The 14,656-nt window shown below is 38.3% G+C and overlaps 1 protein-coding gene across 1 annotated transcript in view; it reads right to left on the bottom strand.

The window, feature by feature from the left end:
- The window catches only part of LOC139207095 (ecto-NOX disulfide-thiol exchanger 2-like), a 66,759-nt gene that overhangs the window by 25,136 nt on the left and 26,967 nt on the right, over positions 1-14,656 (bottom strand). The window contains exons 4-6 of the mRNA XM_070836729.1: positions 14,036-14,269; positions 10,561-10,773; positions 3,306-3,412 (exon numbers count right to left, since the gene is read on the bottom strand). Coding sequence (XP_070692830.1) covers positions 3,306-3,412; positions 10,561-10,773; positions 14,036-14,269 — 554 coding nt within the window. The remainder of the gene's footprint in view (positions 1-3,305; positions 3,413-10,560; positions 10,774-14,035; positions 14,270-14,656) is intronic.

The raw sequence follows: 14,656 nt of genomic DNA, 5'->3' as shown, positions 1-14,656 counted from the left end.
TATCTGCATTGAGATGTACTGCATTACATCTCTATTGCTTGTAATACAACATCATACCACAAAACGTGGGCAAACAAATGCAAAAAGTCCGACACACCCACAGTCACACCCACAGACAGTCACCTGTTTAGTGTCTTCAGGGTTTCAGCGCAAGGTTAACAGGGGCCAGGCATGTAGACATGTAGTCTTTAAATAAACACACAGAACTGCACACTGCATTTGTAAGTTGTAGGTGGCAAGAGGGTAACTTCTCGCCCCTGATCTCGCGTTCAAGGAGTAGAAGAATATGAACTCCTGAAGTGTTTGTTTTGTTGCTCACAATAAAATTATTTCATATGATGAGAAAATTCTTTGACCTTTACTCTGGATACTGTTGGCCAGGTGCAGTTTGACATGCAGAGAGATACTATCCTGTTGACCTCCTATTATAATTATTGCCTGGTAAGCACACACACAAACACACACATGCACACACACAAAAGAGCTTGCATCTGTTCTATTATCACATTTGGGAGCATGAGGCCTTTCTACCCTGGTTAATGCAGTGTGAAAGTATATAACAGATAAAAGGCAATGGGATTAAAACAGGCTATTGAGCATGTTAAAGAACTAAAGATCAAAGAGCACTATAATCCTTCATGAATCTGACGTCTTCCTGTTAACAACGGGAACCCCCTCAATACTGTCCTAGAAGGTTTCCAAGTAGTTGTGAATAAAACATTACACAACAACCTTTCTAATGTTTGTTTATAAAATATGTGACTCAGACCTACTGAAAAAAACATTACAATTCAGACTTTTGCTACCCAAACTCAAGAGTAGAATAACAACACAAAAGGCACAGCATGCTTTAACTTCAGTGGTGGTTAGATTTCTATGTTTGTTTTCCTCAACCATCTACTTTTCAATTTGTCGACTTCAATTTCCTGCACCATGTCAAAGGGCAGGACGAACTGGTGTCCCTTAAGATACAAAACAGTTTCCCTCTTCGTGAGAGCAAGAAGGGACGTGACATTTTGCCTGTGCAGATGATTTCCCCTGTAGGAGAACCCTTTACTCTAAATTTGGTACTTAGACTGAATATCCACGATTTTCAGCCTTCAGCCTTTCACCGAACTTACACATGTTGCTTTCAAAATGCACCTGAATATGCACACGTAGATGAGATTATATAACAACTGCCATCATGGTTAAAAGATATTTCAGTCGGGCCCAAAGTGGTGGACTAACCAACAGAACGACCGCTGTCAGTAAGAAAATCTCAAAGTCTGATTCCGATTACTCCAACCATGTCCTTTTACTGTTACTGCTTTCCCCAAATACTAGTAATAATACACTCTTGTTTGCATTTTTTCTTCATTTTTGTGTGCCTATTTTTTTTTGCATTTAAAAACTCCCTTAATATAAGCATATATTAAGCAAATAAAGCATAAATGTATGACACAGTGAGTGAAAACAGTTTAGAAAGGACATTTTTAATTCAAAGAAGACAGCATGCATAAAGGGATGGAAAATTTGACAGAAATAGACAAAAGCCAGAAAAGAAGACAAACAAAAGCACAGTGACATGTAAGATTTTGATTCGCTTCATTAAAGAAATTAAAAAAAACATCAAGTATAAATCATGTTACCCATGATGTTGCAGTAAAGTTACTCTGTCTGGTGCACAGATAGGGAGGCAGTTTGTCTTATTTTAGATACAGTGATTGAAACAACACCAAGCTTGACTGATCCACTGAGAATCATTCAGGGGCTGATTTACACTTGTGATGAACATAAGAGGCTCTTCAAGTGCAGCGGTAACAAACATCAAGATCTGAACATACACCCACCCTACGCACTACAGCCTGTGATGCAAAGGCTGCTGTCATTACACTGGGGAGTTAACAACAATGTGTAGAGGCATGGTGCTCCGCCTAACAGCAAATCAATATTCGTGGGTTAAAGTTTAAAGTGTGATTAATGTATCAACACTCTAATGTGGACAGCTCCCAGCAGCGGTTCTGAATAGTTGTTAATGTCATAGATCTATTTCTGGAAAGTTATTAGCATTTTCATAGTTCTGCAGGGGATGGATCAGAATAAATGCTATTCTCTTTTGATACTGTACATGAATATTCACAAACAATAGGGCCTCATTGACATTCAACAGAGAAGATGTTTGAGCAACATGCTATGACAAAGCTTCATTTGCAATGATGTGGGATTTCTGTGTGTGGATATACCACATTAGTTACAGTGTTTGTGTCTGTTTCTTCACTTCACCAATCAGATCTGCACCTAATGCTGCATTCTCTGTTAAAAACAACACAGACTCCATTAAACACAAATCTTCACTATAATTAATGTGGCATTTGTCTGACTGTCAGTACTGAAAAAAGCAAAACGCTGTCACTTTCTGAAAAAAACAATGAGATGGATAACCTCAATTTCCTGCCCAAACAATCCTGCAAAAATGCAGTTATTTTCCTGTCTGACCATAGCAGAGGCATCAAAACAACCTACAAGTTACCTGCTAATTAAATCCTCATCCACAAGCTCATGACTTTACGAAACCATTTACATGTATGTAAAATGCAATCTGCATCCTGGTATGTGATCTGGATAGTGACATCTGATCGTAGATCTGTTATCAAAAAACATTCTTATCTTGATTCTTCCTGCTACATGATTTTAAATGTATTTACTTAATTTACAGATTCATAAACTTCCCCACCCATATGAGATATCATGACACTGATCAGATGTTAATACTAGGTTTAAATGAGGTTACTAAAATTAGTGGAAAAACAGCACAACAACTAACCAAGTACTTACGAACCCAGCTAAGATTTTTTTTGGATACAGACAATAATATTGTTGAAAGATTGAGTGTTTCTAACTGCTTAGCTACCATCAATCATCCTAATGAGCTTTCACATATTAGAAAGACACATTTTCCTGATAGTGTGTGTAAAAATAGAGAAAATTCAGCTGTTTCAGCTCAACTTTTGTGTCAAGCTTTTACTTTTTTCAGAGTTTCAAAAACAATGACTAATTTATATGTACATGATGTTCACACTCAATACCGAATACCTCCTTTTAAAGGAGGATCTTAGTGAGCTTCTTTACTTTGGAGTTCCACAAGGTTAAATTTTAGGCCCCTTACTGATTTTTTACTTTTCGATTACAAGAATACACCTGGACTTTGGACACTTTCACTGCAAAAGGTTGACAGCATTTTAAGTACAGTATTGATCAAATCACTGCCACAAAAAATTAACATAAAAAATTAAGCAATCTTAAAGCAACATTGAAATACCAACCTCAACCTGCTTGCGCCACATGTCCAGGTTCTTGCGCTGAGCTTTGGAGAAATGGTCCCATGCCTTTTGTTTGGAAGCAGCATGGAATACAGATACAATCTGTTCAACTGTGGTGAGGAAAATATGTGTAGATGTAGGGGAGAGAAAAGAAAGAGGGGGCAGAGGAGCAGAGGAGTGAAAACAATGAAGTAATCTGGGGAAAAACAGCTGTGTGTCTGCAGCATGTATATGTGCCATACCTGTGCTAAATATTGATTCATGTTTTGCCATTATTTACTCATAGTATATAGATGTTGCCACATAGCATGACACAGGATCCAATTAAAACCAATTTTAGTGCATTGATTAGTGCATCTTCAACACCATCATAAAACAACCACGTGTTGTAAACTCCTTCATTTTGTCTTGAGCGGTTTTGGTGTGATAGATAGATAGATAGATAGATAGATAGATAGATAGATAGATAGATAGATAGATAGATAGATAGATAGATAGATAGATAGATAGATAGATAGATAGATAGATAGATAGATAGATAGATAGATAGATAGATAGATAGATAGATAGATAGATAGATAGATAGATAGATAGATAGAGTGCAGGATTCTTTGATTTCTTCAAAGTTTAATGATATTATATAATTTATAGAGGAATGATTAATGCACAAAGAGGAGAGGCAAACAACATGTTTCACTGTGTTGTGGTTCTATGCTTCATACCTCTACTGGCATATAGATTTACAATTCCTTATTAGCCTGCACACAAGTAATTAATGCTCTGACCAATGGATTTCTACACAGAACGTATTATCTTAAAAGGATGCAATTATTGGAGACAGAAATGGTGTTCTAGGGCCCATGAGAGGTCCCTAGTTTCTTAGAAAAAAAGGCAAGAGGAAAAACAGGCTGCCTTTCGTTGGAAATTGAAGCTGAACTTGATTATTTGGTGGAGAATTTTCCAGATAATAAGCCACAGTCTGTGATCTACTGTTTTATGTGGGCAGCATTATCAAATCATTTTCATGTTAATTTTAAATTATTGCGTATCTGTAACTTCACAAGACCATCAATGAAAAGATTAACAGCATCTACCCCCCTGTATGCTACATTTTGCAGAAGTCATAGTTCTATGGTGTGACGAAAAACTTATGGTATAAAACTGGAAGGGTTTTTGGCTCTAGCAGATGGTAGGCTGACTTAATGACAGATGAAAATCCAAACAACAGACAAAAAAAACATAACAAAAATGTCCATCATGCTTATTGTCTTCCCCAAGGCAAAGGAGAAAACTTTTAACTTAAGAAGCAACAAAGCAGTAGGGTTTATAGAAAATCTGGCTCTACTTTTGAGAGGCATTTGATTTTTAGGATTTAATGTTCAAAACATTTACAAACAAACAGTTAATAAATATGACATCTCAGTAACAATGCTTGCAGAGGCAGATGTGCATTTGACTGTGTGATGGTATTGTTTATCACGTTATAAGGCAACAAACAGCCCACAACGATTGCTATTTGTACAAATGCACTTTTGTAAAACCTGGTTCCTCATAATGTGGCAGAAGAGAGACAGAAGAACATTTTAATAAATACTTACAGTACCTTTCTTATTATTTTAGTTACATCAGTGCACTGCATTTTCAGAATTTAAGTCAAAGAAACCCAACCAACAAAGCTGTAAGAAAAAAAGCATTTTTCTTTAGCTAGATCTTCTGCTATTTGGCAGTGAACTGATGCTGATTCATTGTGTTATTAATCTTTAATCTGCTCACCTGTAGCGAACACCAAGACAGACTTTTTCTGATGGCTGTCCAGGCCAGAAGGCATTTATTTAGAATCATAAATACTTAAGCATTCATAAGATGCCAAGATAAACCCTTTTAAGTTTTTTGCTGACTGGCTGCCTTGCCTCTGGAGAGACTACTGTGGTACTTTGGAGGCTATTTTCTTAGACTATACAGCAGAGGACAGTGACCTCAGCATTTCACCAGCATAGATTCTCTCCATCACCCAATTCAATAACATAACAAAAACAACAAGCTTACTGTAGAGCATGCATCTTGTCACGATCGTGCACTGCATCTTGCTTACTATTGTTAAGGTGAGTCCAGACTAGATTATGGTGTATTGATATTGCCATATACCTCTAAGGTATATAGAGGCTCTAATATTGGACACTATAGTTTAGCCTTGGAAAAATATATGTACATAAGTTTGTGTGCATGTGTGTATTAGCTGTACTACTTTGTGTCTAGTCACCACATTTGGAGAAGCCACTGCTGTGTAGTGGTCTAACATAACAAAAACTAACAAAGTCCAAAAATTACCTTCTACCATTTAGTATTTATGCTCCATTATCAATAATATCAAATATGTATTTTGACACAAACATATGAAAATATGTCATGCATGCATATCCCAATCATGCATATTCCTTTAAAACTATTTTGAAAATGTGAGTCCAGCATTAGCACAATGTAAGATAAGGTTATATTTACAATATTTATTTGCATTGTTTTTTACTGTACTATTTTAGAGTATTGTTGACATATATACAGTACATGTATATACATATACATATGTCTAGTTCATGTATGCATACATACTAGAATGAACTAGTAGAAGAAATATTATCTTGACTCAAGTTAAAATAGTTTAAAATATGTTAATATAATACACTCTATGATATTTGAATGTCAAAGGACAATCAATAGAGAGAAGAAATAAAAGATCTCATACTAAAGCCTGGAAATACTACTCAGCAAATAAATTAGCAAGTATGGTGAGAGAAAACAAGGAGGACTTGCTCAGGAAAATGGTCCATTTTACAAATTAGAAATGGCTCAATGATTTTAGAATGACTAGTTGACTAGTCTTGGCTAGTTTTAAGAAGCTCGAAAACATTCTGTGAGTTAGAGTAGATCAATTAAAATAATTTCATTTCATTTGAAATGGAATTAAAACAATATCAAAATATTAGCAGAAAAAAGTAAAATCCAACGGCAACAATTTGAACAAATTGAATAATGAACAGCATGTCAGTGTCGTGATACAGTACGAGTGCCCAGTCCTACTTGTAAGATAGGCTTTCGTCTTCGCCGCACCCAGAAGGGGGCATACAGGCCAAACCCAACACAGAGCACCATTTCTTCCATAGCAGAAAGATCGGTGAAAAGCTCAGACAACAGAGGAAGAGGATGCTCTATCTGGGCATTTTCCTACTCCCCTCTGGAAGTAGTGAGAGGTGAAACAGTCCCTGCGGTGAGAGTGAAGCACCCAGGAGATCTCCCCTGTGATTTTGATGGAAGGCAGTCAAGCTTAGCAAGACATGTCTGAAACTAGCTGTGGTTAGGGCCACGACACAGCCTGCGGCAGTAGCAACACTACTGGTCAGGTTTTACATTTCCACTGCTAACAAGGACACAACCATACAGCCTCGTATTCCCTGACCAGTTAGCAAAAATGGTTGTGAAATAGGCAGTCAGCACTTTATCAAATTGGGGAATGGCTTAGAAGCAGTGGCAGGCCTGGGACAGCCCAATTATGGTGCCAACAAATAAAACTGATGGTTTATACTTGTTGTGATTTCATGGCAGGAAATGTTGTCAGTTAACCTAGTAATGGTGGAAATCCAACCTAGCCGACCTGGTCAGTGGTCAGTAACATTCAGTTATATTTCAAGGAAGATCTCCAACATCTGCACAGAATCGGTATCTAACACTGGATGCATAAAGTATACAGTGAATTACACAAAAGTATGTAACCCTGGATATCTACTGCTGCAAGTGGATCACAAGTTTTGTTGCTATGGCATTCAGTAAATTTTCAAACAAAACAGGGACAATGTCCAGAGCTTTCTAGTGAAGGTAACTCTATTCACGGTGTCAGTGCCTCAATAATGTGTCCTTAGATGGCAGGAGCTCTGACAAAAGCAGAGTCAGGTAAATATGGCTCTGGATGTGTCTTTTATTCAGGTGTGGTCACTGGTCTCATGGGAGTCTCAGTGTTGACATTTGCATCGGTGGAACTACAGCGAACGAAAGACAAACTCATGAATAGAAATAAGTGTTTGTATGGATTATTGTGTTGGGTGTGGATGGCCTTTAATGAGAGAGAAACACAGACAGACAGAGTGAGAGTGACGGAAAGAGTGAACTAGAGACATGCAATGAGAGAAACGCGAAGAGAGAGAAAGTCCTGGGAGGTTGCAACCCCCTTCAATCTGCCCTTTTGAAACCAGTACAACGTACGTACATATCAATACACGCAGGCTTATAAATATGCATCAAATGGAGCAGCGTGATCCTAGGTGACAGGTCCTCTGTATTGTTGTTTTCTGTCATTCAACCAACTATTCATGTCATACATGTTTATTACATTGTAAGGTATCAGGCAAAATGACAAAAGGAGAGCACAGTGTTGAGTGTGGTGGCAGTACAGAGGCAGTCCAACATAAAGATAAACAACCTGAATGAACACAAGAGATAAAAGGTAGAAAAACTTAGCTTATAACTGCAAAAGCTGTTCATAAAGTATACATACAACACAGTACTTTATCATATATCTAATGCAGTAATACTGAGTGCATTATATATGATGTTTATATGAAACAGGCCGAACTGAGCCTAACTATGCTTTCTTATAGGCAGAGAGAAATTAAATGATTGTTAATTATCTGCTTTTTCTAGTAATTATATATGTTTGATAAGTAAAGTTTTACGTTTAGCAAAGGTATAATCTTTTCTTGTGAAAGTATTCACTGCATAAAATGTAACTAAAATAAGCTTGGATAAATAATAATAGTAAATAGCTTGTAGAGAGGTGTACAGAGATGTCAGGATAACCGAAACACAGAATTAGTTAATCTTACATAGTTATATTAAGTATAATAAACCAATGACTAGTGAATAAATGATTAAATGCCTGAACGCTCTTCACTGTAGTTACAGTTTTACAACCATATCTGTTCAAGTGATTATGCATTAAGACAGCATGTAAGGCATTAATTTAATGTTAATTCCTTTAAACTAAGCACTTGATGTCTCAGGTGACATTAAAACCTCTACTAATGCCATGTAAGCAAATGCCTGAAAATAAGCCTGAACTGCCATTTTCGTTTCACTTCATTCATTCAGCCTGGCATGTCGATTTCTTGCTAGGAGAAGGTGTTATTTGTTTTTCTCCCCCCTAACTAATTAGTATGGAGCGATGTATCTGTCCTACCTTCATCCTGTTCAGTTGACACAGAAGCTGCAGTAGTGGTTACACTGATCAAAGAAATATGCGTATTTCTGTAAAACGAATAAAAGCAACTTTCACAGCTACATCAATATAATACGCGCTTGTTGCCATTTTTCTGTCACTTGTTATAATGCTAGCTCCTAATTCTGCCTACTGAGGGGAACAGTGAGCTCAACTGCTGAATAAATCATGGATGTGGACGGTGAATAAGAAGTCTAAACCACTGTCATTAGGAAATTAATAATGATAAATGAATTGTTAAATTTTCATTTCTGTCTGTAATGGCACCAGTACCTTTGCTAAAGCTAGAGAAGGCAGCAGCAGAAGAAGCAGTGGGAGTGTGGCTCAAGTCATTGCAGCCTTCTTCATTGTCTTCTATTCTTGTGAATTAAAACATTTTGATCATAAAAATAATCCATCCTACATCTGCCATCACAAGGACAGAATCTGCATCAAATGTATTTGTGTCTTACAGTAAGCCTTTAAAAGTCCAGGTGCTTCTGGAACCAAGGTGTCCTGCAAAAGATCTTCACATTGACATTTATCATTAATGAGTGAGTGTGTGTGTATGTGTGCGTGTGTGTGTGTGTGTGCGTGTGTGTGTGTGTGAGGGGGAGAGAGAAAGCCCCGGTGTGTGCTGGCAAGTGTATGTGTGAAAATGTGTGGGTTAGAGCATATTTATGTCATGGTATTTCTCTCTGGGTATTTGAGCATTTGATATGCCGTGTATAGAGCGGTGACCTGTGATAAAACAGCAGACTGGAGAGTGTCATGGGAATTACTGCAGCGCAGCGTGGTCGATTGCACCTGTTACCCAGATATAGCACTAACTGAATGGTAAATTCTGCAGGGTGGGGCTCTATTCTCCGGGGCTGTGAAACAGGATGAACTGTTTACAGAGTGCACGTATGTGTGATTGAGAGCGATACATGTAGACTCTCTGGTAATGTCCTGTTCCTGTGACTGGTGGCAGAGGGTCGGAGCCAATTTTCCATATTAAGGCGCAATTTGTTTGTGAATATAAAGCATGTGCCGTCGGAACATGCTGCATTTCTGTGATATTTAACGTGCTCAACTCACCAACCAGCACTAAGGGTTTACCAGACATCAAATGTCATAACTTTTGAGCGTATTTGGCATACAGGGCGGTCAACACTTTGATGGCACTTGTCCTGAGTTCCTACTTTTACCTAAGCATGCACTGTGTAACGAGACATGACAGGTGCTCTGGTTGAAATCAAAGATCATTTATGGCTCAGCCTGTCCACATCGAATTTCAAAGGCTTGTTCATTGATGTTAAGTACTTCACCAGTCATTTTAGTGGGATTTTTAAAACTTTTATGTGTTTTTTAGTGCTATTGTGCAACAGATGGAAAAATTAGGATCCTTTTGTGCTTTGATGACCTTGAAATTAAGCATACAGCTTGACTATAAAGTATAACATCCCATACTCATGGCTCATTCAGACAGTCGGTCTCCGTTTGATATAATCAAGCTCGCAAAAGCACTTTGTAATCTTGTTTTTTTAAAGTGTTTCATTTACAGAGGAAACTTAAGATGATGCTTTTTGCAAAGAAGCTTTCACTAAGTTGAAATGTGCATTACATATAATTGTTGTTGGTGGTGGTGATGTTATAAACTGTTTGATGGTAAATATGCATGGATGTGGCAGAAGGGACTGTCAACATGAGTTGATTTACCTATATATGATGCATTATATTTAAAAAAAAAAAAGTAAATTGGAATTAAAAATCACCTGCAACGTGTCATTGTGTGTTTTATGTTTTTGGTGGGTGTTTTAACTTTTTGTCTGTGTTATGAATTGTTTATATTATTATTATTATTATTGTTATTATTAATATTATTATTATGTATGGGTATGGAAGGCAAAATTATACAATATAATTTATATTCTTAAATTATACAATAAACTCACATTAAGCTACTGACTGCACTTGTGGTGTCTTTAAACTACATATGTAAATTATCTGCGCAACTGAACAGACAGGACTCACACTGAGCCAGTATGGAGGCCATCACGGTCTTCAACTTGTCCTTGGCTACTTCCATCTCCTTCTCATGCTGACTCTTCTCGCTCATCAGCCGACGGATGTGGCCGTTGGAGGACTGGATCATGGAGTAGAAGTTGTTGGCGTTCCTGCGGCTGACTTCACCTCGTTCCAGCCAGGTCAAGAGCACACGCACTGCCTCAGGAAACTTATTGTCATCTAGGGAAGACAGGAGGAGACGAGGTGGAGAGAGCAAACGCCTGGGTCAATACAAGCACGGTAAGGTAAAAAGAAGATTTTCCTTAGAATTTTTACTGTCATCTGGGCAGACATAGTGTGAAGGAGAAATTAGTCTATAAAAGAAAGGGTAAAAAAAGGGCTGCCTTTGCAAAATGTCTCAGTCATTTGCCCATGATGTGAGGAAATTAGAAAGTAGCTCCCAGCCTCCTTTTTCCCATCAGCATCCTTGGAAAAAAAGAAAAAAGGAAGGAAAGGAGATATAGAGATGTGGCCACATCAATACCACATAAGTACAATGACAGACAAGTCTCTGCCTTTAAGTTTTTCCAGCCAAAAGGGGACAGCAGGAAAGAATTGGGGTCAGCAAGAGCAAGGGAAAAAAACCTCTGCAAATTTACTTTGCATTTGATGATCAGGGACATAAGACAGGAGGCACCAAGTTCAGATCAACACGCATGAGGAAAACAGTTCAGCAGTAGCATCATCTCAACCTTCAGCTTAAATTCAAGCTGTATTCATATAAACCTGACATTGAATGGATTTAATGTTTGAGCGTTATTTTTGCGTTTGAACAAGCTGGCTTAGCAACGTCTTTTTGAGTTGTACGCTGGGTTGTCTGCAGGTCGCACACAGGAGTTTTTGGGAGGAAAGAATGAGGACATGAAGATGATGAGATGAAAATAACTTCAAAAACTGACTGTCGTCTTGGGAGGAAGAGAAAACACCGGATTAAATAAACGATTGAGGAGAAAAATTATCATATCTATACGCTGAACATAAAAGAGCAGGAGGTTAAATAAGAAGTTTTGGGTAAGATCAATCAGCTCCTGTCTCTCCTATAAATATCTTTGGTAAACAACCCTCGCCTTGTGTCTACAGAAAAAGTGAGCACTGTGTTATATAGCCCACTGTTTACAAAGTGTAGGCTGTTTAGCAGCACTCCTGCTTTGTCTGGTGAATAATCAGATGATGTCAGGAGACTTTATTGATTTCTATTGTTGTTATTCCGCTGTGGTTGTCCTGTCCTCTGCTGCCTCAGTGTGCTGCTTACAAGTCAGAGGAGCAGTGGAGAGAATACGCATCCTCACACAAATGTAAGCACACAACACACGGCCTCAGACCTCAACAACACACACACACACACACACACACACACACTGTGGGGCACATGCATTATGTGCACACACATAAACATTACTTAGCGTCTTAGATTGAGCAGCTGGGGAGGTTTATATTTATTTAAGCCGGGTTCTGCAGATGCTCTCAATTTCTCTTTGTAGCCTACGACCACACACACGCTTATACAATCACACACACATACAAACACACAGTGGGATCCATCAGAAGACTTGCATGAATGATGATCTATCACAGCTACAGATATTGAATCAAGGTGTTATCTCAAGAATCCCTGAAGTGTTCCTGTTTGTTTATAGGCAGTCAGGTCTCACAATACATGGCCCCCCTGCAGCAGCATTATTAATAGACAATCTGGAGCAATATTAGTAGTATTCGATCACTGACAAAGGCCAGAGGCCACAGAGATTGGGATTCACATGCACACAAATTAAAACATAAAAATGTTTTGCCTTGGTTTATTAGAAATAAAAACCCAATTTGGAAAACTGTTACCTCTTTGTTTCCTTTTTGCCCATAAATCAGAGCCAGTCTCACAAGGAACAGATAAGATGGTCACATTGAATGTGCAGAATGATCCAAAACATAAAAATTTTACCAGACAAAAAGACACGATTTAACTACAAAGCGTTTCATTGTTTAAACAGAGTCAACACAGTTCTGTGAACAGTTGTAAGAAAAAAACACTGTGAGACATCTCAGTAAATGGTGCTATATTCAAGCAAAATTCTACACATCCTATGAAACCATCTACTGACTTTTCTGAATTAATTATTTTCTCTTATGCTTTTATTTCTTTATTCAAAGATTACAAAATAAGTGAATTAAACATTTGTAATTCTTTGGAGCTACAGGTGCTTGTTTTAGCCGCTGACAGGCTTAGATTGTTATTCAAAGTGTCTGAAAACATTACAAAGAGGATCCTTACAGAGATATATCTGTAAGATCATTTTTGTTTAACCCGAAACAGAAGGGTTTAAAGCCACCATACTCCATTGATAAAAATGGGAATTTACATGGGATTTGCCCATCTACTACTTTTTGATCATTTTGATCAGTTTGTTTGTGTTATTGTGTGACTTTGGTTAGTTTGGATCCCACACAATATCAGTGTAACACACAATAACACATACAAACTAACGATTGAGGCAACAGTAGAGCAGTCACTCCTGTTTTCTGTGAAGTGAAATTACTGTTTTTGTGAATGGAGTCTGGGAGGTTTGCATAGCACAATGCAATGGCTTTTTTCTGGTTAAACTAAATGGATCTTACAGGTCTATTTCCGTAGGGTACATTTTTTAAATGTGGTCAGACAATCTGAGCCTAACAACTGACACAAGCACTTTTGGTGAATGTACTTTGATTTGGTGCTGTGGATTACATTGCAGCCATTACAGTGTTAGAGATTCCTCCTGGCTGTGATTGGTTGTTTTCATTTCAGGTGCAGCGGAGTCTTGCAAATGCCATTAGGAGCACTAGGAGGAGCCAAAGGAACCTGATTTTAGTTTTTAACTTTTGATTATGTCCTGCTGTCAGCATATAGTGACAAAAAGCTTTTTTCTTTTGTTAAAAAAAGTTACCTTCTGAGCCTTTATGAATCCACACCACTCAACAAGATATTCTCACATCCCAGAGGCCCTTTCAGCCCACTCCTTATATGTGCTCTGTACACTGATCGGAGCTATACTCAACCACACAGAACATTTGAATATTTCAAATTATAGTGTAACTCCTTGCAGTCAAGAAAAATGATTAACAAGTAGCAAGTCACTTTAAATTCACACTCAAATGAGAAAAAGTCTGCAGACACTAAAGAACACTTAATGAAATGTCAAGTGTATTTGGATTACTGCCACTGCTGGCTCTAAATAAGTTTAGAATCAACTTAAACATATTTTGATCCTTGCATTTGAGTCCATATTGGAATGCACCAGGTTATATTTTCAACTGGTAGATATTTAAGTTATTTAAATTATAGCCGAAAGGAAACATCTGTCGTAGCCCTAATTTGAAATGGCTAGAGCGGTTCCATGTTTTTGTTCAGCTGGCTACGGCGATCGCAGTGCACTCGGTGTGTATGCATATTTCATGTTTGTCTATCAACCTTTGATCTTGTCTCCCAGAAGGATGCACTCGTGCTCGGAGTAGTGGACGATGGGAGGAGGGGAGGGCGGCCGGAGTCGATCCTCCTCCATCTTGCGACGGTGCCTCTCCTCTCTGGCCAACATGCGCTGGCGACACTCCCACTCGTAGAGGTCGTCTCTGGCCTGGGCGAAGTCCAGGTGAAGACGGCCGGTGTCTTTTTTGTCTGTGCTGGAGCCCAAGCGGATACGGTAACCTGTGGAGAGGTTTGTAGGCAGATGAGACAAAGGTGAGGTCTGGGGAAACGATGGACCGTAGAGATATTGAGAGGACATTGAAGACTGCTGAGACATTTCATTGATTGAATGAGACTGGCAACAGGGTCATGTATCAGTTGCTCTGATTCAAATATACAGTAGATACATGGAGATAGCATAGACAGTGTGACAAGCACAGATAGTGTTGCCAGATAGGAAGACAAAGAGTACATTCACTCACACACGTATACACACACACACACACAAACACAGTAGTATCTGACAAGGTTTAATAACTTATCCCCATTTTCCTTCAGATAAGAAAGAATTAACCTGATCTACACGTCGTCTTTGTTCTTTCTCTCTGCCCTTTTATTGCACATGCG

This window comes from Pempheris klunzingeri, chromosome 9, assembly GCF_042242105.1.
Source record: "Pempheris klunzingeri isolate RE-2024b chromosome 9, fPemKlu1.hap1, whole genome shotgun sequence".
Taxonomy (NCBI): Eukaryota; Metazoa; Chordata; class Actinopteri; order Acropomatiformes; family Pempheridae; genus Pempheris; species Pempheris klunzingeri.
The sequence above is the reverse complement of the archived record's forward strand: the minus strand, read 5'-3'. Positions and strand labels throughout refer to the sequence as shown.